The sequence below is a fragment of the Lasiodiplodia theobromae genome (assembly GCF_012971845.1).
Source record: "Lasiodiplodia theobromae strain AM2As chromosome Unknown scaffold_14, whole genome shotgun sequence".
Classification (NCBI taxonomy): Eukaryota; Fungi; Ascomycota; class Dothideomycetes; order Botryosphaeriales; family Botryosphaeriaceae; genus Lasiodiplodia; species Lasiodiplodia theobromae.
Window position 1 is genome coordinate 625,024 of NW_023336344.1, and position 22,750 is coordinate 647,773.

The following is a 22,750-nucleotide window of genomic DNA, read 5'->3' on the forward strand; positions in this document are numbered from 1 at the left end:
GTCCTCCATCACATTCTTCTTAGGCGTTGCTACTGTTCTCTCGATTGACTTATTCTAGGAAAAGGCTCAAGCTCCTCGACCTACGTCAACACTGTCATGCAGAATCCACCCTTTCCCTCGCCCCGTTATTACAACATTAAACCCCGAATCACCATCCATATCACTCCATCATCCCAATGCCGATGCAAATGCCATGATCAACAGTGTGTGCGGACGAAATGCGCTCAATTGCATGTCAAATTGCAAAGACGACAAGACAAACGGAAAATGCATAGTAGTGGTATCTCAATGAACGAGGATGGGATGTGTGTGGTATATCGAACGGCAAACGCTTCCCAGCAGCAAAACGAGAAAGAGAAGATCGAAGAAACAAAAGAAAAAAAAAAAACGCCGTGGTATGGTGTAGTCCCCCAATCCAGGTATATGTACCCAAAAAAAAGTCCTAGCAGCAGCCCCGGCCTTTGGCTCCCGATAACCCTTCCCAAAAAGAGAGAGAAAAAGAAAAGAAGAGAAACCCTAGCCAGAATGAAGCAAAAGAAACTAAAAAACCGCAGGAAATATTACAACAAAGGAGGTATCGGTATCGGTATCAATCTCTCAACTCCCCTCCGCTCTCCCACCACCCAAAACGCCCTCACATCGGCGCCGAAACCTCCCTCCTCGACGAAGCATCCACCATCGGCCTCCGCGGCGTCGCCTTGCCCTCAGCCACACTCCGCGCGCGCCGCCTCCGCTCCTGGATCTTCTCGAGCGCGACCTCACGGTCAAACGGACGGTCCTTGAACGATGGCGTGCGGTGCAAGGTGGCCTTCTCAGCCGCCGTCGGCGTCGCGAAGGCGTCGTGCACGCTCGGACGGGACGACGGGGTGAAGGTGGAGCGGGAGACGGTGTGGAAGTGGTGATGGTTGGAGGAGGAGGCGGGCTTGGGCGAGTCGAAGCACATGGGGATGGTGGTGGTGGTCGTGACGGTGCGGTGGAAGAAGTTGTTGGTGTTGTTGTTGTGGGCAGGCCTCTCGGAGGCGGCGGAGGTGGAGGCGGCGTAGGATGATGACGATGCGTTGGACGCGTGGCGGTAGTAGTAGTGCGCGTGCGAGGTGCTGCTTCGGCCGCGCTCAGGGCCAGGAGTGCGAGGTGGAGAAGGAGGGCGGCTGGAGGCTCGGGAGGCTTGGGAGGCCCGGGAGACTTGGGAGGCTCGGGCGGAAGCGGCGGCCTGCTCTATCTCCATGGGGGCGGGCTCCACTGGTGTGGGGAGAGAGGCTGGTGCCGCCGGGGCAGCAACCTCCATGGGTGGTGCGTCGATGTCGGTCATCTCAACATCTTCGATCTGCTGTTTCTCCTCTACTTCAGCCGCCGCTTTTTCGGGCGAGGGGACGCTGCGGAAAGTGCCGGTCGACGGCGAAAAGAGCAACTCACGTTGCTCGTCCGAGAGGGTGGCGGAGTGAGGCGGCGTCGCTGGCCGGCTCACGTTCGCGGGCACCGAACGCTTGGACGTGGTAGTAGTATCAACGTCGGCATCGCCGCCATCGCTGATCGGAGGGGTCATGGAGGCGGGCAGGCTGGTCCTGATCTTGGCCATCTCCTTTTCGAAAGTGTCGTCGTGGATATAGTTGTCGCCGTTCAGCTCGGCCATCCTGCAAGAGCAGCACTGGAACTGGCACTCCATCTTCATGAACTCGACCGTGTCCTCGGCACGCTCACGGCGGCGACGCTCGGCAGCCAGATCCTCATGGAGAGACTTGAGTTCGGCGTTCTTGGAAGGACTCGACGGGATGAAGTTCTCCTTGTCGGAACCCGAGCATACCCTAAGCTTAGACGGCGTCTTCTTGGGCGAATCAAACTCATCCTCTTCGCCGGGCCTCGATGCAGGCAGAGCAATCAGGCCCTCGGCGGCGATCCTGGCAACCTCTTCCTCCTTGAGGCTAGTCTTCAGAGCATCACGCTCCTCCTCGACAGTCTTGATCTGCTCCCTGGCCTTGGACAGCTCTTCCTGCACGCCAACCAGCTTGTACTCTGCCTGGAAAGCCTCCTGCTCGCGCTTGGCGCACTTGATCTTCTCCGACTCGAGGCCGGACTGGGTGATGCGGAGCGAGTTGCGGGTGGCCTTGAGCTCCTCCTGCATCTTGACCAACGCGGACGACGACTTGAACGCTTCCTTGCGGGCTTTGCGGATCTCCTTCTCGTACAGACCCTGGGCATGGCTGTGGGTCTCTTTCACGCGGTGCAGCTCCTCCTGTGCTACCCATCAGCAACCGTCCCCCCTCCCGCTTCCACTAGCTTTCCACACCTCGTGCGACCAAGAGGGAAAAAAAGACAAAACTTACCATGACGACCTCCAGCCTCTTCGCGACCTTCCTCTCCCGCTCCCTGCTCTCCTCAGCCTCCTTCTTCATCTTCCTCGCCTCCTCACGGATCCGGCGTGCCTCCTTCTCGAAGCCGTCCTTATCGTCGCGCAGCCGCCGGGCATCCAGCTCCGCCATCTCGCGCGCCATCTCAGCGCGCCGCACAGCCGCTTCATCGCGGCGATGCAGCTCGCGGTGGTCGAGCTGCTCGAAGCGGGCGACGGCGGCGCGCACGTCTGACGACGAGTTGCGCGCGTGGCCGTGGTGGCTGGCACGCAGCTTCGGCGGCGAGCCCAGCCGCAGGCTGCCGTAGTAGTCGGTGTTGTTGCTGCCGCTGCCGTTGTCGGAGGCGGACGAGGTGGGCGAGCAGGGCAGGCTGCCGCGGCCGGTGGTGGTGGTTGGAAGCATTAGTGGGGAGCGCATGTTGTTGAGGCGTTCGGGGGAGAGGGCGGCGAGCGGCGAGCCAACTGCTGCTGCTGCTGCGTCGGGCGATTGTTGTGGTAGTGTTTGCGGATCCATTGTGGGATCGGTGTGTGTGAGTGCTCGCGGGTACTGTTGCGAGCTTTCTTCTCGCTGGGGGAAGGGGAGAAGGGGGGGAAAATTAAATTTTTGTTAGTGGAGGCTGGTTGCAGATGCGAGGAGAAGTGCGGGCAGTTAGGTGTTGATGAAAGCTCGGCCCTGTAAGCAGTCGTTTCTCCGGCAACCGCCCGCCACCCCAATCCTGACGCCGCACGGCAAGCGCCTCCCCGAAACCAACGCATTTCTTCAGACTGATTGGCGAAATTGTGTCATTGATATGAGTCAAGCTGAACGTCAAAAGTTAGACTTAATGAGATGCTTATGTGACCTCTTGAGCGGCTCTACTCTTGTAAGCAGCTCTACGCTGAATGAAAGTTGCGCTCTGGAGTGTTGTAGCCGCCCGTACTTTTTGCGCTCATGTTACGGTCGGCGCGGCGGTATCAATGCGCACCGGCCATGAAAAAAGCTTGACTCTTCAACTCAACGCACATCTTTCGTCATGTCGCTGTACTATGAGGCAGCAACCATTCTGGAGAATGCCGACAATGTTGGCGGCTCGCTCACCTCCAGGATATACGGGAAGAAAGGGCTGAAGAGCAAACCTACTGCCATCTACGCCCTGGTCACTGAGGCCACCAAGTGGTCTGCCGTCCTAAAAGATGTTGTCGAGAAGAGCGGTATCTTAAAGTTGGAGAAAAAGGTTAGTCGTACTTTCCTGCACCTAGTCCGAACATTACTATCAACCGATCCTTCTTTACGTGTTCTAGTTTCAGTCTCTTCTTCTATTCTACCTCTCTGTATCTTTTCCATCTTTTTTATTTTTTTCATTTTGGATTCAAATATGCCTCTATCGTTCTCTGTCAAGAACACTATTTCAAGATCTGTATTCTAACACTCCACAGCTCACACCTCTCCTTGCCGTTCTTCTTACCCATGATCTTCTTATCTCAAAAGGCGGCGTGGCGGCACCAGCGAACCACCCGCTGAAGCTCGCCATCACCAGACATAAAGCCCGTCTGAGCGCCGAATTCACCAAGCTACGCGTAAAGCGCGGCTTCAGCACGCTCGACGCCTTCCGGCAGCACATCAACGCCTGCGCCGAATCTGGCATCAGCGCCAACAGCGACGCCTCCTCCGCCGCCCCCAGCACCATCACCGAGCACCCCCGCTGGGTACGAGTGAACGCAGTACGCACGACGCTGGACGCCCAGCTCCGCACGACCTTCGCCGACTACACGCGCAAGGACGCGCTCGTAGATGTCATGGCGGCGCCCGCGTCGGCCAAGGTGCTCCACATCGACGCGCACATCCCGAACCTGCTAGCGCTGCCGCCGCGCGCCGACCTCTCGCGCGTCAAGGCCTACCAAGCCGGCGAGCTGATCATCCAAGACAAGGCGTCATGTTTTCCAGCCTACCTACTAAACGTGCAACCCGGCGACGGCGACGCCATCGACGGCTGCGCGGCACCCGGCAACAAGACGACGCATCTGGCCGCCATCGTTGCGGAGAACAACAAGATAGTCGCCGCCGGGGGAGAAAAGAAGAAGACGCCGAAGCAACGCATCATCGCCTGCGAGCGCGACAAGCGCCGCTCGGGCATCCTGGAGAAGATGGTCAACCTGGCTGGAGCGAGCAGCCTAGTTACCGTCAAACAGCGCCAGGACTTCCTCAACCTCGACCCGCACAGCCCCGAGCTCGCCTCCGTCGGCGCCATCCTCCTCGACCCCAGCTGCTCCGGCAGCGGCATCGTCAGCCGCGACGACGACGTCAAGCTCGTCCTGCCCAGCGCCGCCCCTGCCCCCCAACCATCCACCACCGGCAACGCCACCCGCGGCAAGAAGCGCAAGCGCAAGGGCACCGCCGCCACCAACCCCTCCGCTTCCCCCCAAGAACCGGCCCCGGCCACCCTCCCCCTCACCGAACAAGAAACCGAAGACACGGACAACAAAACCGACGACCTCTCCGCCCGCCTCACCTCCCTCTCCTCCTTCCAACTCAAGCTCCTCACCCGCGCCATGGCTTTTCCAGCGGCGCGCAAGATATCGTATTCGACCTGCAGCATCCACGCGCAGGAAAACGAGCACGTCGTCCTGCGCGCGCTGGCGTCGGGCGTCGCCCGCGCGCGGGGGTGGCGCGTTTTGCGGAGGGACGAGCAGGTGGAGGGGATGAGGCGCTGGAATGTGCGGGGGGAGAGGGGGGCGTGTGAGGGTGTCGAAGGGGTGGATTTGGCGGAGTTAGCGCGGAGGTTCGGGATGGAGGGGGAAGAGGAGGTGAAGGAGGTTGTGAGGGAGGCGTGTGTGAGGGGGGAGAAAGGGACGGGGGAGGGGACGATGGGTTTTTTTGTGGCGGGGTTTGTGAGGGAGGGGGAGGATGATGGGGATTATGATGGGGTGGGGGATGGTGGTGAAGTAGGAGAGGATGAGGATGAGGATGAGTGGGGCGGGTTTAGTGATTGATACGCTCAAGAGGGCTCGGACTTATTATTGATTGGATTGTATTGCATCTCGGAATTTCTTCTAAGCGCCAGACCTTGGGCTAAGCCGTGCCGAACGCCGAAGCTTGCAGGTGGTTGCCCACAGCGAAGTGGGGCAGCAGATGTCGTAGCTGCCTAATGATCAAAATCAGCTACCAAACCTCAACCTTGCACCCACACATCTTTTTGGACCGCTTCGACGAACTGTCACAACCCCGGGCCGCTTTCTTGGACTTGGCCATGGGGATATTGTGTCAATACTGCAAGGTCCTGGAGATCGACGACGCCTCCTGGGGAGGTTTCCGGGACGAATCAATACCGGGAAAGAACGTCGCTGCTTTTTCTGGTGGCACTGTCCGTACACTCGAGGATTCTCACTATTTGCTTGACAGATATCACATAAAATATCCTCGCAGTTACGGTCCTGTGAAAATCCAATATTTCACATGCCAGTATGGCAGAGAGGATACGTTCCCTGAGCTGCCTGATCTGAAGGAGTCTGCTGCTGGATGTGGATTTTGTGCCTTACTCCGCGATTGGATAAGGTGGTACGCAAACTCCGACTCGTATCGTACATTCGGCGATCCGGAGCGAACCATTGTTATTCGGTCCCTTTCGTATACGTGGTACGAAGCCATCAGAGAGAACGGCGTTCCTCTCAGAATATTCGGAGGCCTGAACCCAGAGGTTTGTTGGGACGATGGCAGTGCTTGGTACTTTAAAGGTGTTGATATTAGGATAGATGCTCCTAAAGGTAAGAGTCTCCCAATGGTTCTGAGCAGTTGGGCATTAACGTGCAATATTAGGGCCATGTGCGACATGGCTGAACATACCTGAGGAACCCCCCAAAACTCCAGACTTATGGGAGAAGATTTCCATGATGAAGTCATCTCTCTGGAGATGCTCAGAAGAATGCGGTCACCGAAAATTCAGCGATTCCGTTCCTTCTCGTCTGATATATGTGGGCGAGAAGACTGACTTCGGCTTCGGGGACCCTAGGTTGGTGATCATGTCAGATTCGGAGCGTCTGCGAGACGGCTGCGCGAAGGGCAACGTCGAATACGCTGTCCTCAGCTACTGCTGGGGTGAATCAGCGAGCAATTCATTGAAGACCACGATGGAAAACCTTGCAACCCATTTGAAGAAGATACCCCTCGCGAAGATGCCTGCAACCTGTCGAGACGCTATCCTTGTCACACGAGCTTTGGGCCTGAAGTGGCTGTGGATTGACGCATTTTGCATCATACAGGGCAACAATGAAGATTGGCATAATGAGGCTGCTGAGATGGCTGGCGTGTATGGAAACGCATTCGTAACCATCATTCCGTTGAGGAGTCTTTCCAGCCACGACGGGTTCTTGGATCAGCTCAAAAAGCCCGAAGAAGTCAGAGTACCCTTCAAATCATCTATCGATCCTAGCGTTGAAGGTTATTACACCATACGCGCTTCGCCTGAGGAATGGGATGTTGACCTTGCCTTGAGGATAGAACGTCGTTCTTCGAAGTGGCAAAGCCGTGGCTGGACATACCAGGAGGACTTCATGTCACTGCGAAAGTTGTACTTTGGTGATACAGACATTTACTTTCGATGTAGCTCTCAGCAGACAATCACTTGCCAATCGACCGCCACAAGGTCATCCAAACTCGACGGTGAATCCTGGCCATTGGCAGAACGAAGAGGAACTACGACAATTGCTGATGGAACGAAAAGTGGATGGTACCTAAGCCTAAACTACTTTTGCACGAGGGACTTGACGTTCAAGACAGACACATTTCCAGCCATCTCTGCGATTGCCAAAATGTATTGCAATGGCGTTCCAGAAGACTACCAATGTGGCCTGTGGATATCGGACCTCCACAACGGAGTACTTTGGGGATTCGATAGCGGGAGATTAAACCGAGAAGAACGTATGAAGAAGTCATTATCGCAAAATGACTATATTGCGCCGTCGTGGAGTTGGGCATCAGTGTCTGCCCTAGGATGCACCGTCATGTACCCACTGCACGGTTACGGTTCCACATATCCACTTTGGAGGATCCTGGAGACGAAATCTTTTCTTGGAGGTGCCTCCAATCCATTCGGCCGCGTTCGATCTGGGCACATACTAGTTCAAGGAAGATGGTATGCTCTTTCAAGCCTGAAACTTGACTACGTCAGGTACGGCCACACTTCGGAGTACGACGTTTGGAAAGGAAGTGATAACCTCGGTGCATGTCGCTTCGACTGGAACGTGAACGATACGAATAGAGCAGACATGCTGTCTACGCATTTTACGGAGGGTTTGGTAATTCTTTTGGTGGCGAAGCATCACTTGGGACACTCTGGTATTGTGCTTGCACCATCGGCCGGGGACGAGACATGGTACAGAGTGGGGTTATTCAAACGGGGCTATTTCGAACAGTCGGACGGCATTTTTCGAAACTGGGAAGAACGCAAGTTCAAGATAGTATAGATGTTAGGCCTTCAAAACTATTGAGTGTCTAGATGAAAGAGTATCCGTGTGTATCTTTCGATGGAAAGTTCCCCTTGCCCAAGAGTTCACAGGTTATGAGGGTATCGTCGGACATTTGAGGCGTTTCAGGATTTCAGGCCCTTGGATCTGAGTTTGACTACAAAGAGAGCATAGTTGTGGCACGTTTCAATACTTAGCTGCATCGGTGGAGGATCATTTACAGGGTTGTAATTGGTATTGTAAATCCGGTTGTGAAGCTAGTGCAAAATCTTCTCAAAAGGTTCTAATTGTCGCGTACTCATAGCGATACATTTGCTACAGATGCTTTTCTTTTCAACCTCTTGACCGATTCTCTCTTCTCGCGTTTATTCCTGAATTTTCTTTATAAAAAAATAAATACGATAAATTCGTGAGATCCATGCTCACATACCGGCGATATTCCCGCCCTCAAACCAGAACCACATCTCTCTCCGCAACCACCCCTCTTCTAACAAGCTCATCAACATCAAAACTCTTCACCCGAAAAGCCCCCACCCTCTCAAAATAACTCCTCCCATCTCCCCCTCCATCCCTTCCCAGCACGGGCCTCACCAATATCCCCATCACCCTCCCCGCGCCCCGATCCTCCAAAATCGGCACCGCCAGCGCCCTCCCCAGCTCTAGTAGCTCCTCCTCATCATCCGGCTCAACCTCAACATACGGCGTCAAAAAGGGCCGCGTATATGGATGTCTTTCAAACAGCTCCGGCGCCGCGACAGCCGCAACAGCCCTCCCGACGCCCCACGACGCCGGCCGAGCCTTCGCATGCGGGACGCGCGAGGGGTTTAGCATGGGCGCGGCCGGGTCCTCCTCCTCCTCCTCCTCCTCGTCACCGCCACCCCTCTTGAGCGCTGGATGATTGTCCAACCGAAAACACTCAAACGCCTTCACGCGCAACGTAATCTCCGCGTACCTCACCGCACCAAACCGATTCCCCTCGTCCACCAGCTCGACCCTTGCGTCCAGCACCGCCGCCAGCACGCGCGCCGCCGCCGCGCCGGCCTGCCTCAGGTCGTGACAGGCGTGCCAGAGAGGCAAGCCGACCGTGTCGTCCGTCACGTTCAGCGCCGAGTTCGACATGCTGGCCCAGCTCCAGCTGGGCGCGCGGTACGGTGTACTGTCCCTGGGCGATGGCCGCCGCATGCCCTGGCACTCCCACAGCAGGCACCATGGCAGCTCGGAGCGGAAGTGGCCGGCGATGTACTCGTCGTCGGCGTAGAAGCTGTTGCCGAACATCTCCGCGACGCCGGCGAAGGCGGCGAAGACGTCTTTCTCGACGAATGTCAGGCGCGCCTTCGCGTACGTCGCGACGGCGCGCTGCCACTCGTTCATGATGTTGTCGCGCCAGGCAGCCTTCTCCCTCTCCTCCTCCTCCGTCGTCTCAGGAAGTGGCAGCGGTGCCGCTCGCGGTATCGAAAACGGCGCGCCAGCAAGGTCGAACAGCGGATGCGCGCGCGGCATGCCCTCAGGCATGACCTCAGACGCGAAGCCCAGCTCCGCGCACTCCCACCACACCTGGTCCGCGCCAAAGTGCAGCACGCGCGGCGCGAGGAAGCGCTCCTGGAAGACCCAGGCGCGGCGCGTGAGCGGGGCGGCGAAGAAGCCGCCGTTGAGGTCGCGGTCATCGACAACTGTCCACATGTCGCCATCCCCATCCCCATCACCACGCCCAGTCTTCCAGAACACCTGGCACCCCTGCAGCGCCGCCGCGTCCGACGAACGCCGCACAAACGCGCCCTCATGCGGACTCCCCGCGCGGTCAGCCGCGATATTCAGCACGCACCGCTGGTAGATCTGCCGCATGGCCTTGACGTGGCCGACCCAGTCATCCGCGCTGCCGGGCCCGGCCTGCTGGATGCAGAGGCTGTCGATCCAGAGATACGCGATGCCGAGGCGGCTCGTCGTTAGTATCGCGTCCTGGAATGTCTGCGGCAGGCGCTCGACGGGCACGCCGGCCGTGAGCAATTCCTCCGTCTGCGGGCACAGCATCATGAATTCTGGGTGCTCGCCCCAGCAGTGGCTGAGGGTTGCGTAGCCGCCGCCCCCCGAGACTGGTGGCTGCTCCTGAGCGGTGATGACGAGACGCGGGCGGCGCGGGTCGCGCACGTCGAGCAGGCGCTGCGGATACCAGCTGCTGCTGCCGCCGCCGCCGTCGCCGTCGAGTGCTGCCCGGCGACACCCCTCGTGGCTCGCGAGGCACTGCCCGAGCCAGAGCGCTGCGCGCTCCGCGACGGCCGGATGCCCCGTGCTGTTCGGATACGTTCGCAAGCTGCCGACGTGGCGTACGCGCCACGGCTCATCGTCGCGACGTTCCTCCTCCCGAGGCGAAGACTGCTGCACGATCTTCTCGCTGCAGCCCTCCTGGTCCGGCAGCGAAGCAGACCTGTAAACGTTAACGCTGGTGACGACGATCTCGCCGTCGTCATCATCATCATCGTCGTCGCTGTCGTCGGCCGCACGGAAACCTGGCATCACGGCGCGGAAGAAGATCCAGGCCGATCTTCTTCTTTCCTCCTCCGTGGAATCCTCCGGTGGCACATCGAAGCCGATCCGATAGTTGAAGGACGCCGATGATGATGATGATGATGATGATGATGATGATGATGATTCGGCGGCGGCGGTCTGGCTGGCTGCAGCAGCTGCTGCTGCATCGGAGGTCGTCGTCGTCGTCGTCGGCCGGAGGTTTTGTTTCTCCTGGAGCCATTGGCGGCGGACGCAGGTGCAGATCTTGCAGCCGGCCGTTGCGGCGCGGTCGAGGTGGGCTTCGCTTGCGTGGTGTTTGCCTTTGTCACCACCGCCTTGGGTCGTCGTGTACAGCGAAAACATCGAGAGGCATTTTGAGCAGATCATCGTTGTGTGTTGTTGGACGGCTGATGCCTTCTAGCTGGCAGCCTGTTGTTTCTTGGTCAGTGTCAAAGCCGGAATGGTTATTGAAGGTTGATCTGCAGCAGCCAGCTTACAGAGTGGGAAGTATATGCAAACTCATGGTAAGGCGGCAGGGGGGGCTGAGCTCCCTCCTTGAGGTATGGTACTACGGCCCCCACATGAGTGGCTGAGTTTGTCATGCGGTCCTGGTGCACATTAGACGGCAGGTTTTGATCAAGCAATTGCCGAGGAAGAAATGCATTCAAAGAAAAGGGTCCAAGAAAATATTTGGGCCGATGTTGTTGTAGCTGAAAGGACTGACGTTTGAGGAAGCGGATCTCGGAACATGCGCGGATTATGTCATCACTTACCCGCCTGCACTCAGTTACCAGAAAATATAAGGAGCGCCAAGATGGATCTACTGGTACATAGATCATTCCAGGTTGTAAGCGTGAACGATAGTGGACGTAGATAACAGCTGGTAGTAAGTTTCCTGGTTCCAAACCTCAATCGGGGGATGGTCTTTCGATCTCGTGAAGGCAGATCTCGAAAACTGGGGCTTGTGCAACTGTCCAGCCCTCGCTCAGATCGCACAAGCGGCGATCAATATTCGCACCGGCGGCAGTCCAGATATCATGAGGGAGGAGAAGCAGTATTTGCGTGAACGTCCGAAGATCATGGCATTTTCCGTTCTGTCTGCGAGGAGATTGTGAGAAGACCACCGGAGAGGCGAGGCTTCTCTTATTTTTCCCTTTTATCAAAACATTTCATGCACTCGCCCATAGTAGCAAGAAAGTAAAACCCGGTCCACAAAACCATTATCCCAGAGCTTGAAAACCGAATTTGATTTCTTTGGATGGATGATTTTATACGAACCACCTCCAAATGAGACACCTCCCTTTTTGATTTCTCTCCCACCGCTTTCCCGATTTCACGCTGAAGAGAGAAGCGAATTCCCCCACAGACAGAACCCCGCAAAGCCCACGCAATAACCAAGAACACCGTGAAAGGGTATTTACCGGTTGGACTTGGCAACGCGCTCAAGCTCGTCCTTCTTCTTGATGGCGTACGAGTTGGAGCTGCCCTTGGCGGCGTTGATCAGCTCCTCAGCAAGGCACTCGGCAATGCTCTTGACGTTGCGGAAAGCGGCCTCGCGGGCACCGATGGTGAGGAGGGCGATGGCCTGGTTGACGCGGCGCAGGGGCGAGACATCGACGGCCTGGCGACGGACGGTACCGGCCGAACCGATACGGGTGGAGTCTTCGCGGGGACCGCAGTTGACGATGGCATCGACGGCGACCTGGATGGGGTTCTGGTCGGTCATGATGTGGATCTGGGGCAGTGTTAGAAAATCCTGATCTTCGCGCGGCTGTTCGCGGGCAGACGTACGATCTCGAAGGCGTGGGCAACGATGCGGACGGCCATGAGCTTCTTGCCGTTGTTGCGGCCGTTCATCATGAGCGAGTTGGTGAGACGCTCAATGATGGGGCACTGCGCCTTCCTGAAGCGCTTGACGGCATAGCGGCCGGCCGAGTGGGAGAGGTAGACGGGAGTACGGATCTGGATGTAGTCGCTGTGGGCGCCGAAAAGCGTCAGCACACGTCCTCGCGCCGGTTGGCTAGCAAAAACTGTCGCGCGAACCGCGAGCGCTTGCTCTGGAGAAGGGTGATCCGTACGTCAAGGAGATGTCCCTGATCTCGACATCCTCGTAGCTCCACTTGTTGAACAGCTTGATGCTGCCAATCTCCTCGGTGACGTCCTTGGGAAGGACGGGGTAGCCCTGGGGGCTCTCGACCTCAATCTCGCCTTCAGACATGTTGACCAGGTATTGACGATACGACGCTGCCGTAAGTTGAAGGGGAGGTCGTGAGCGGGTCGTCGGCGGGGGTGGTGTTTGTCGTCGGTGAGGTCGAGGATAATTTCAGCAGAGTGTCGGATCAATTGAGTGCCGCACACTCGCTTAGCCCACACGTGATCCCCCAACACCAAACCCACCGCGACGCACCAGCACAGCACAGAGCAGACTTTGCTCGATCCAGGCGACGGAAAAATTCTTGTGCGTGCATTTGAGAGATTCGGTTTTCTCTCGCAAATCCGACCGCTAAATCTACAATAGTTGTGATGCTCATCGCTGGCATTTGCTTACTGCACCTGCAGACCCTGCTTGGCATGTCGCGAGCGAGCTCTCCAGAAATCGGCCGTGCACCTTTTACTCTGCGGTTGGAAGTTATGCCGTGCGCGAGTAGGCAATTGATCAAAGTCTCAAGCGAATAACATGTAATTAGGTCTACCAATGGCAACGCAGTGTCTGTATAGAATTACAATGGCGAAAGGAAAACTCCAGTATCTAATCAATCTATCAATGCACGCCTGATCTCCAATCGACCACAGCTGTAACTTTTTGGGGGGGTATCGATAACAATCTGTGCAATTAATGCGGCCATCTCACGCCCTATTGCGCAAGAGCTCCTCCAGCGCCTCGCCCAGATCCGCAAACGTGATCTTAGCATCGCTCTTAACCTGCGCCGCCGCCCTCCTCCACGCATCCTGCATATCGCTCTCCCGCACCCTAACCACCCACCCACCCGCCGTGACCAGCCTAACGCAGCCATCCGCTCCCCTCCCCCTCCCCACAACCCCATCCGCCCTCAACAGCCTCTCCAACCACTCCCTCCCGCCATCCCCATCCTCCCCCTCTCCGCCCGCCCTCCTCCCCACCCTCCTCAACACCTCCTCCACCCCCACCGCGCCCCTCCCCTCCAGTCCCTCCCGCACCACCTTCAACGCCTCCCGCTGCACCCTCCCCTCCTCCTCGCGCGCGCGCCTTTCCCTCTCCCGCCGCTCCTCGCGCTCCCGCCGCGCGCGCTCCTCCACCGCCGCCTCCGCCACCGCGCGTCGCCGCTTCTCCTCGAATAGCTCAGCTTCGCGCTCCTCGGCACCCTCGCGCTCGCGCGCCCGCTGCGCCTCCGCCTGCGTGCGCACGAACTCGTGGTACGCCCGCCGCTGGTCGCGCCGCGCCAGCGAGCGCGCCTTCTTCGCGCCGACTTGGCGTGTCGCGGCTGCGGCTGCGCGGCGGTGTTGTGCAGCGGCGGCAGCGGCTGCTGGGTCGGCGCCCGGTTGTGGGGGAGCGTCGCCTACAGCGCGGGCGGCTTCGATGGCGGCGAAGGCTTCTTCTTCTTCGGCGGCTAGCTCTGCGTCGTCATCGTCGTCGATGAAGTCTCCATCCTCGAATTGTTCTGCGCCATCGTTGGGGAGGGCGGGTGCGGCAGCATTGCGATCGGCAGCGGGGCGGATGTGCTGGTTGTCCTCATGCTGGCCATTGTCGGTGGCGGTGGCGTCGTCGGCAAGGGGTCGCTGCTGCTGGGAGCCGAGCGATCTGTTCTCGAAGATGACGGGCGCGAAGTAGAGAAAGGCGCAGAGCGCGACGGTGTGGACGAGATCCTGAAGGAGCGGCGTGCCGGGCCTGGTGAAGGGCAGGAGGCGGTTGAGCAAGGATTGGAGGATGCGGAAGGGATTCATCGTTGCCGGTATCGAAGGAGAAGGAGAAGAAAAGTTAGAAGGAAAAAGAATGAAAAGCGCCCGTCCAAATGTTGCTGAAGAAACCGGCCGGACTATTATTGTGTCATGCTTTGGAACATCCGGAAAGCGAGCCCACTGCTGCTGCTGCGCGGAGCTGGCGACGAAGGTGGTGGTGGTGGGTTGGTTGGACGGCGTTGAACTGGTCCAAGCTCCCCCAGAAAAGTTGGGTGCACAGGTGCGCGTGAAACGAAGCTCTTCGGCTGCAGAGCGCTATCTCCGGCACCTGCGACAAGACCCTCACCCCCGCTACTAACCCTGTCTATGGTCGTCAGTCGTTCCGAGCACTCTATTGTATCGTTTAGCTAGACATCATCGTTTTCTGTTTTTCTGGTCCTATATTAGAAATTTCCAGTGTAGACCACAATTTTCGCTCCCAAGGCTACTCTATGACGTGAAGTCGCCGGCCTACCAGGTCTGTGCAAGGCTCCCTGGCATGTGATTAGCGCAAATTCCATGCAGCGTAAATAGAACTCTACTTTTAGCATAGCGATACCGTTACGAGCCTGTCGATATAATATGTCACGCGGTCCGGCCGATCATGATGAGACTCCTGCAGTCTCAAATAAATTCAGGAGTCAAAGATAAGCTTGTAGGCTTCTTAATTGTTCGCCAGTGAAGCATACTTGCTGTTGAAAAGATGATGTTTATGCTTTCCCGGAGCTGCATGCTTTCAAATATTTAAATATAAACTTAAGAGAGATAAGCAAACGAAGTGGTTTGTGCTCGAATAATTGTTGTGGTATTTGTGCTGAAACCAAAAAGCGATGCTAAAATAATCCTTACATGCATTATTTGCAACAGTTTGAGAAGAAAAAAAAATATTTATCTTGTAGAGCCTGACGCTACATTTTACTTATCAAGATAATGAAATCGACAAAGACCTTTATAAATTTGAGACTCATATCTACGCAGAAGCTTTATTCCAGCTCCTTGTGCAGGATAAGTATGGTTTTTTGTAGAACACGGAATGTTTTTTTTTTTTCGAACTACGATGCTGGCGAGGAATATTTTGTAGGATCCACATTATGTCGATTGCCTCACCAATGCATCTCTGTTTACGGAAAGGGCTTGCTAAGACGTTGACCAAGGGCTCTTATATTTCCTGAGCACTATCTTTTTTTTTCTTGGAAATCTGACGGCGGAATACACCAAGAAAAAAGGGCTGGAGGTAATGGTCCCTTTTTTACGCAATCCTCAGCATTTGCAATCCCGACACCTCCATTGTACATACATCCCGGCAATGCTACCAAAGCATTCAGTATCTGCGTAGAGCGGGTCGATTACAAAGCAAGAATGCTTAGACCCTCATTGGGACTAAAGTCGAGAGGGACCGGATATATCGAGGGGGCCTCATGCAGCGGTAGGAGCTCATGCGTGGGGCTGCCATCTCCCATCCTCGTATTACTTTCATACGTGGATTCGCTTGTGTGGGACGCAACAAGGGGGTTGTTGATCTTTTATTTGACCTCTTCGAAGATGGGCTTTTGCCCTGCTCTCGTTGCATCATGATGCTGCCCTCATCCGCAAACCACACATACCCACAGCCGTAACCCCCCAAGAGAACCGAACGCCATGCTGCTTCCATGCCAAGAAGACAATCAGAACCTGGAAGAGAAAAGGGAGACTCTAAAATTGATCTGGAAGGGAAGTCAGCGACCGACAGCCATTGCTGAACGAGAAAAAAAAACGCACCCAAAGTCATGCTCATCGAGACGTCGGTGTTCTCGACCATCTTGGTGAACTCCTCGAAGCTGATCTTGCCGTCGTGGTCGAGGTCGGCCTCCATGATGGTCTTGTCGACAATCTGCTGCAGCTGCTGGTCCTTGAGGTTGCTGCCGACCATCATCTTGAGCACGATGAACAGCTCGCCGTTGCTGATGAAGCCGTCGCGGTCGATGTCGTAGACCTTGAACGCGAAGCGCAGCTTCTCCTCCTTGTTGCCCTTGCTGCTGAAGGCGCTCAGGCCCGACACGAACTCCTGGAAGTCGACGTCGCCGCCGCCGTCCTCGTCGAAGATGGCGATCATCCGCGTCGCCAGCGGGTTCGACGACACCTGCGGCAGCGACAGGAACTCGTCGCGCTCGATCGTGCCCGAATTGTCCTGTACAGGGGGGGAAACATGCGTGTCAGATTTTGTAGATACGGTTTTATACGAGTTCGCGGCTTGCATTCATGCGAAAGGGGGTGGGTGCAGCGCCGAAGGAGGGGTCCACGGCCAGAGCTGCGAGAGGGCTGAACATGGCAAGGGCGGAGGCGGGCGTACCTTGTCGAGCTTCATGAAGCGCTTGCGCAGGCGATCAACCTCCTCGCGGTCGACTGGACGCGAAAGTCAGCACCGCGTCAGGCAAAACACCGACACCCCGCCGGCGGAGGCTGAAGGGTTGGCGCCGGGTGGCGGCAGAAAAAGAAGGATTGGAACGCACAATTGGAGCCGGACACGATGTTGTCCAGCATCTGGGAATTTGCGTTACCCATTTTGGCGGTTGCAGCGAGGGAGGCGTAGCTGGTGACGTGGGAAAGGGCGGTTACGGCGACAAGGTTGGCAAGGCGGAGAATAGGTAGGTGGTGGTGATGTACACAGACGGGTGGGAAAGCAAGCCGCAGGGTAGCCCAGCCCCACGCTCGCTCATCTCATCTCAGGAGCCCAGCTGCCGCCCCCGGCCCGGCCAATCACGCACGCGAGTCAAACGCCCGCCGCCCGCCGATAAGTCACGTGACACAATCGGAGCTAGCTTTCCACGCGGAGAACGCAAGGCCAAGCGTCACCGCCGCTAGCATCATCATCGTCAACCCTCTCGAGCTCGAAAACCTCCCCCAACCATCACACTCCCGGCTACACCATCCAATTGCCTCCACCATGGCCGCCCCCGGCCCCCTCGAGGTCGCCTCGACCATCCAAACCGCCTCTCTGCAGCGCGACCCGTCTCCCCACCACGACCTCAACCCCTCCACCTCCGCCGACGTGCGCGAACCAGTCCACGTGCACCACCACTTCGACGAAGACGACGCTGAGATCCCGCTCTCCGTCCTCCGGCCCGCACCTCGCCGCCCGCCCCACGGCGGCCACGGCCACCACCACCTCCCACCGCTGCCGGACCTGCGCTTCGAGCAGAGCTACCTCAAGAGCATCGAGCGCTGCGAGTCGCGCTGGGGCGTGGCGTACGTGACGCTGCGCGACCAGATGCTGCTGCCGCTGCTGCAGGGCACGCTGTGGACGCTGCTGCTGAGCGGCTGGCGCCACTGGAACCGCGCCAGCCAGCTGTCCGGCGCGAGCGTCGGCGCCCGCGTGCGCCGCTGGTGGTGGAGCGTCAACGACTGGAAGTTGCCGACCCTCAAAAAACCGGAGCTGGCGGAGCGCGTCAAGGATGTGAGTGTCCGCTTTATGCGGGTGTGTGCGGACCCGTCTGGGAGATGATGGTGATGTGGGGAGGAAGAAAGGCTAATGCAGTGTGTTATTTGTGATGTAGTACTACGTTAGCGAGTTTGCCAATGCGGGATCGGATTAGAGGAGAACTGCTCGAGGCTTCTTGAGTGTCGTTCATGCGATAGATGAAAGCATTGGGATGGGAGTCTGGGCGTTATTGTGGGATTTGAGAGACACTTGACGAAATAAGAGATATGGGATACGAGTGATATTGCTACGCATCCGCTGTGGAAATGCGCAGCCTGTACTGTCTGTATACATCCGCTTGTAGTCTGTGTGTGTCGTCTAATTGTTGGATGCCAGAAACCAAACAACGCCATTGTGTCGCAGCCACTGCGACGGGTATCTTCCTGACCCAATGCCTAACGCAACTGTCTGTCTATGTACCGAACCGCGTACCGAGTATGTTACCAGAATCATAACCTTAAGGAGGAATAAGAAAGAGAATTTCCGAAAACACCTTTGTGCCGAACGCAAGAATAATAGAGGAAAAACAGAGAGCATGACCCAATCAGAAACCCAAACTCCAAACACCATTGCTAATGCAGAAAAAAGAAGAGGAAAATGAATCAGCCAACGGCAATCCTCCGAAAGATAAAGCAATTTCCAGAAAAGAAAAGAAAAACATTAAAGACAAGGAAACCCAAGACTACTCATCGTCTAGTAGTCCTCCTTCATCACAATCTCCACCCCATCATCACCCCCCACCCGCCACTTCTCCCTATCCCCCAGCCTCGCCCTGCTACACTCAAACGTCTCAATCTCATACCCCTCAATCCCCACCCCCTGCCACGCCTCGTACATCCTCTTCTCCTCCTCCCACACCTCCTTGCTCCCCCGCGCCTCCGGCGCCTGCTCCTCCTCCACCAACCGCAGCGCCCTCAGCGCATGGCAGTCGCGATCAGCGAGCCTCGGATCCTCGCCCTCGCTGCTGGGCGGGAACAGCAGCTCCGCGTCGTCGAGCGCGAACCAGTGCGCGTGGAAGTGGTACCGCTCGCACCACTTGCGCTCCTGCGCCATGAACAGGGGCGATGAAGGGATGGCGGCGGACCGCTTATTGCGCGCGTTGTTGACGCGCGTGCGGCAGGCGTTGCGGAGGTCTGTGAAGAAGGGGTCGACGTCCTCCTGGGCGTAGAGCACGCCTGCGGAGGAAAGACTCTTGAGGGTGGCAGAGGCGTGCGGCGGCGCGGAGAGGATGTCGAGGAGGAGGGCGCGGATGGGCGCGCTGGTGGCTAGGCCGACGGTGCGGAGGTGGAGTTGCTGCTCGTCGTCGTCGTAGTCGTCGCGATCGTCGTCGTCGTCGTCGTCGGCTACCAGGTCGGCAAGCCAGTCGAGCTGCTGCAGGAAGGCGGCGACGTCGAGCTCCAAGACGTGCTCCTCGACGTCGGCGGCCCGGGTCAGCCTGATTAGTGCCGACGCGGCGGCATCGCAGCAGTCCGGATCCTGCATGTACAGCGCCAGCGCGTAGAGGTCGAGCAGCCGCTGCGAGGTCCACCAGCCGTTCGCAGCCCAGATGTGGTTGTGCCTCGTCGCCACGTACGTCTCGTAGCTGAAGGCCGTCTCGCGCGTCACCCACGGCGGCAGCGGCAGCTCCGCGTCGTCCATGCCGGCCAGGCCGTGGCGCGCGTAGAGAGTCTGGACGCGGATGGAGCAGCGCAGCAACCGGCGGAGGGAGACGGGGACGATGCCGTCAACTGCGCTGGCGTCCGCGGCGCTGAAGTGGCGCAGGTGCAGTCGCGCGCTCTTGGGAACACGGGCTTGGAGGGGGTTGAGGGCGTGGTTCTGGTAGAGGCAGGTGGATGGGTAGGTGGCGGCGTCGTCGTTGCTGGGCTCATCACTGGCGCTGGACTGGCTGTCGACGTCGATGCCGGAGTCGCTGAACTCCTCGTCGGCGAGGGAGATGGCGTCCTGGATGTCGGAGGCGGTCGTGCTGGTGGTGCTGTCGACAGAGCGCGCCGACTGCTGGGGGACGAGGTCGATGCTGCTGCTGGGCTTCGTCTTCGTACGCTTGGTCGGACGAGGCGTCGAGTCCTCATCGACCCGGCGGAAAGTCTCCTCGTGAATGCGCTTCTCGCCAGCATTCTTGTAAACGACAGAGCTGATATCCTCCTGCTCCTCGCTATCAGACTTGGCGGCGGTGGCGGCGGCATTGAGTTCCTTCCTGCTGACCAGCCTCCTGCGAGGCTTGGATGCCGGCCTGCGAGAAGTCTTCCTCTTGGTGGAAGGACCTCGCTGCAGGAGTTCAGCCAGGTCAGACACCTCGACAGGATCACGACCGGAAGTGATGGTGGAAGGATCAGGCAGGTTGGTGGAAGTGTTGGAGGCCTCCACTGCAGCAGCAGAGGCGGAGGACTCGCCGGCAGAAGCAGAGGACTCGGCGACGGGTGACTTGGTGCGAGGACGCTTCGGCTTGGGCGTGTCGGTTGGCTCCTCGGGATCGGCAGTGAACGCTCTCTTGGTGTTGCGCTTCGGGGTTGCCGTCTTCTTTGGAGTGGCTGTCTTCTTCGAGGTTGCCGCCTTCTTCGTGGCGGCCGTCTTCTTCGGAGCTGGAGTGGACGCCTTGGGAGCATCCACTGAAGCACCAGCCGCCTTGCCCTTTGACTTCTTGGGTTGGGTGGCTGTCTTCTTCTGGACTGGAGTTGCCGCCTCGTCTCCAGCAACAGCCAAGTCAGTGGATGAGTTTGCGACCCTTGTGGCGCTCCTGGTGCGCGGCGTCGACGTGCCCTTCTTGGTTTGGGGTGTCGGGGTGCTGTTCTTGGTAGCCCGCTTCTTGGGGGTAGCGGCAGGAGCAGAGGCAGAGGCGGTAGACGTGCTGGTCTCCGGCTGAGAAGCGGACGCGGGTGACTGGAGCGCAACAGTCTTGCCGCGCTTCTTCGGGGTGGGTGTGTTGGTGGACGGAGCCGCATCGCTGGGACCGGCGCTGGTGGCCTTCTTGGTGGTTGCAGACTTCCTTGGTGTACGCCTGACGGGAGTGCGCGCCTTCGGGGTGGCAGGTGGAGGAGTATGGGCATCGTCGACAACGACAGGCACGGTGACGACGGGAGACTCGAAGGCGACAGTCTTCTTGCCGCGCTTCTTCGGGGCTGGAGCAGGTGTGGAGGAAGCCGCATCACTCAGACCGGCGCTAGTGGCACTCTCCTCTGGAATGGGAGTGAGAGTGGGCATGACGATGGGGGCCTTCTTGCCGGTCATCTTCTTCGCCGGACGCTTGGCCGGGGTGCGCGTCTTGCGGGTGGAGGTTGGGGTGGAAGGCGCGTCTGCATTGCTGGCAGACTCGGGCTCGATGGCGGAAGCCTTCTTGACGCGCTGGCGCTTCGGGGTGGTGGTCTCGACGTCGGCATCAGTGTCGTCGCGAGCGCGCTTCTTGCCAGATGCCTTCGTCGGAGTGGAGGTAGAGGGGGCCTTGGCGGGCGCCTTTGCGGGCGCCTTTGCGGATTGGGAAGCGCGCGGCATGCTGGCGGCGATGGTGGGTTGCTGAGTCGGGAATTTGGATGGGATTGTGACGGAGAATTGAAAAGAGATGGGAAGAGTTTGAATGGGACGCTTGGTGTTGGTCGTTGCGGTATCGAGGGAGCGCGAACGAGGTCGTCAAGTACGGGTGCAAAGACAATCGTCAGTGGGAAGGATGAAGAGGAAGAGGAGGTGGTCCGGCTTCAGCGGGAGAAGACCTTGAGTGCGCCTCCGGACAGTGAATGTCGCGGGCAGCAGATGACGGCGTCTCCCGGGTAACGCGAAAGCCGACCCGGACGAGGTGGCAGCATCTCTGCACTCACAACTACCGTCAGAAGGCACTGATGTTTGAGATCATCCTCCAATGCTCACCTTCTAGCGACCAACCAGCGTGGCAGAAAGGAAGGCTAATTTGAGAGAGGGCCATGCCGAAGGCTCGTCCCACTACAACTTATACATCACGAGCCCTTTCTATACTGACAAGGCATTCTAAAGAGCTTTATAGCATATTCAAGAGCACTCCGAAAGAAAGAAAGGCCCAGAAAGGCAAAAGCAAGGCAAGACATGGTACACCTGCCCACCAGAAGACATTCCCTCGGGGCTCTACTCCACTTCTCATCAGGTTGTTTTGGGTCAATATACAAACATTTAAGTGGTAGCGTCGTGAAAGGCTCATATTCGGAAAGACGAACAGACATATATTTTTCTTAATTGCTGAGTATTTGCGGTTGAAGAATACTTCTATTGCTACTATTGTATTGAAATAATGGCTGCAAGGTTTTCATTTGGGCCATCTAGCCGGTCTTATATACATCTGGCTGGTGTTTGTTTGATACCTTCTGGAAGTGTGCCTGCTTGTGCGTAGTTTGATTCTTAGCAGCTGATTTAAAACGATGCTCAAAATAACAAGTATGCCGGATGTGAAGCAACTCTTCCACTTCCTCTTGTTTCTTTAAATAAGAAAAAAGCGGAATTCATTTCGATTAAACCCCTTTATGCCTTGCTTACATTTTTAAATTGCGTAGATTCCGAAGGAGAGCTGCTCGTAAAAGACAGCGTCGTAAAAGAAACCCGACCGGAGGCTTATCGGGTCCAGCAAACTGAAAGCTCCTCTCGGACAGCTGTCAGCCGTTTCGGGATGACCCGTATAACGCTCAGCTGGAGGTCTTAGCTTCATTTAAACCCATCAAGAGGACACGGCAGCCGGGGAATTCTTTACGAGCTAGACCAATAGCGGAGAATGGGTAGCATCGTCGCCATTTTTAGGATGAGTTTGCTTCGCCGGACGACCCACTAAATCCATAGAAGCTTGGGCACCAAAAAATACTACGTCGTGAAAAGTAGGTAGACTAGGCGGATCATGGTTGATGATGCGTTTTCAGTGTTTCACACCGTCACCTGTTGGACAGTGGACATTCCCTGTGCAGATGGACATGGTGAATGGACGCCTCGGGGCACGCGCACTTGGACAGTGATTCCTTCTGGGCTGCGGACTGACACCGCCACTGTTGCTCGGCGCCGACAACGAAGCGGTAGGCTAAAAATAAGCGTGGATTACTACTGTGGCGTGGGGGCGGACCAACCAGACGGGCCAAGCGCATCCTCAGCCC

At 57.4% G+C, this 22,750-nt stretch overlaps 8 protein-coding genes across 8 annotated transcripts; 2 read left to right on the top strand and 6 right to left on the bottom strand.

Annotated features, from left to right (window-relative positions):
- Positions 1-634: 634 nt before the first annotated feature.
- LTHEOB_5232 (Chromosome segregation protein smc-like) lies at positions 635-2,858 on the bottom strand (the record flags this gene model as incomplete). Its single annotated transcript, XM_035514355.1, has 2 exons — positions 635-2,230; positions 2,322-2,858. 2 exons carry the CDS (start codon positions 2,856-2,858, stop codon positions 635-637), a joined length of 2,133 nt encoding a protein of 710 aa, XP_035374100.1.
- Positions 2,859-3,357: 499 nt separating this feature from the next.
- LTHEOB_5233 (Nol1/Nop2 Sun family protein) lies at positions 3,358-5,314 on the top strand (the record flags this gene model as incomplete). Its single annotated transcript, XM_035514356.1, has 2 exons — positions 3,358-3,558; positions 3,761-5,314. The coding sequence occupies 2 exons, from the start codon at positions 3,358-3,360 to the stop codon at positions 5,312-5,314; spliced, it is 1,755 nt and encodes a 584-aa protein (XP_035374101.1).
- A 2,916-nt stretch (positions 5,315-8,230) lies between these two features.
- Positions 8,231-10,672, bottom strand: LTHEOB_5234 (Heterokaryon incompatibility protein; the record flags this gene model as incomplete). The annotated part of the gene is made up of 1 exon (XM_035514357.1): positions 8,231-10,672. One exon carries the CDS (start codon positions 10,670-10,672, stop codon positions 8,231-8,233), a length of 2,442 nt encoding a protein of 813 aa, XP_035374102.1.
- Positions 10,673-11,702: 1,030 nt separating this feature from the next.
- LTHEOB_5235 (40s ribosomal protein s5) lies at positions 11,703-12,503 on the bottom strand (the record flags this gene model as incomplete). Its single annotated transcript, XM_035514358.1, has 3 exons — positions 11,703-12,020; positions 12,077-12,260; positions 12,364-12,503. The coding sequence occupies 3 exons, from the start codon at positions 12,501-12,503 to the stop codon at positions 11,703-11,705; spliced, it is 642 nt and encodes a 213-aa protein (XP_035374103.1).
- Positions 12,504-13,132: 629 nt separating this feature from the next.
- On the bottom strand, positions 13,133-14,206 carry LTHEOB_5236 (uncharacterized protein; the record flags this gene model as incomplete). The annotated part of the gene is made up of 1 exon (XM_035514359.1): positions 13,133-14,206. The coding sequence occupies one exon, from the start codon at positions 14,204-14,206 to the stop codon at positions 13,133-13,135; it is 1,074 nt and encodes a 357-aa protein (XP_035374104.1).
- A 1,686-nt stretch (positions 14,207-15,892) lies between these two features.
- LTHEOB_5237 (Calcineurin regulatory subunit b) lies at positions 15,893-16,741 on the bottom strand (the record flags this gene model as incomplete). Its single annotated transcript, XM_035514360.1, has 4 exons — positions 15,893-15,903; positions 15,959-16,367; positions 16,530-16,582; positions 16,690-16,741. The coding sequence occupies 4 exons, from the start codon at positions 16,739-16,741 to the stop codon at positions 15,893-15,895; spliced, it is 525 nt and encodes a 174-aa protein (XP_035374105.1).
- A 382-nt stretch (positions 16,742-17,123) lies between these two features.
- On the top strand, positions 17,124-17,772 carry LTHEOB_5238 (uncharacterized protein; the record flags this gene model as incomplete). Its single annotated transcript, XM_035514361.1, has 2 exons — positions 17,124-17,633; positions 17,734-17,772. The coding sequence occupies 2 exons, from the start codon at positions 17,124-17,126 to the stop codon at positions 17,770-17,772; spliced, it is 549 nt and encodes a 182-aa protein (XP_035374106.1).
- Positions 17,773-18,350: 578 nt separating this feature from the next.
- LTHEOB_5239 (uncharacterized protein) lies at positions 18,351-21,143 on the bottom strand (the record flags this gene model as incomplete). Its single annotated transcript, XM_035514362.1, has 1 exon — positions 18,351-21,143. One exon carries the CDS (start codon positions 21,141-21,143, stop codon positions 18,351-18,353), a length of 2,793 nt encoding a protein of 930 aa, XP_035374107.1.
- Between the last annotated feature and the right edge of the window lie 1,607 nt (positions 21,144-22,750).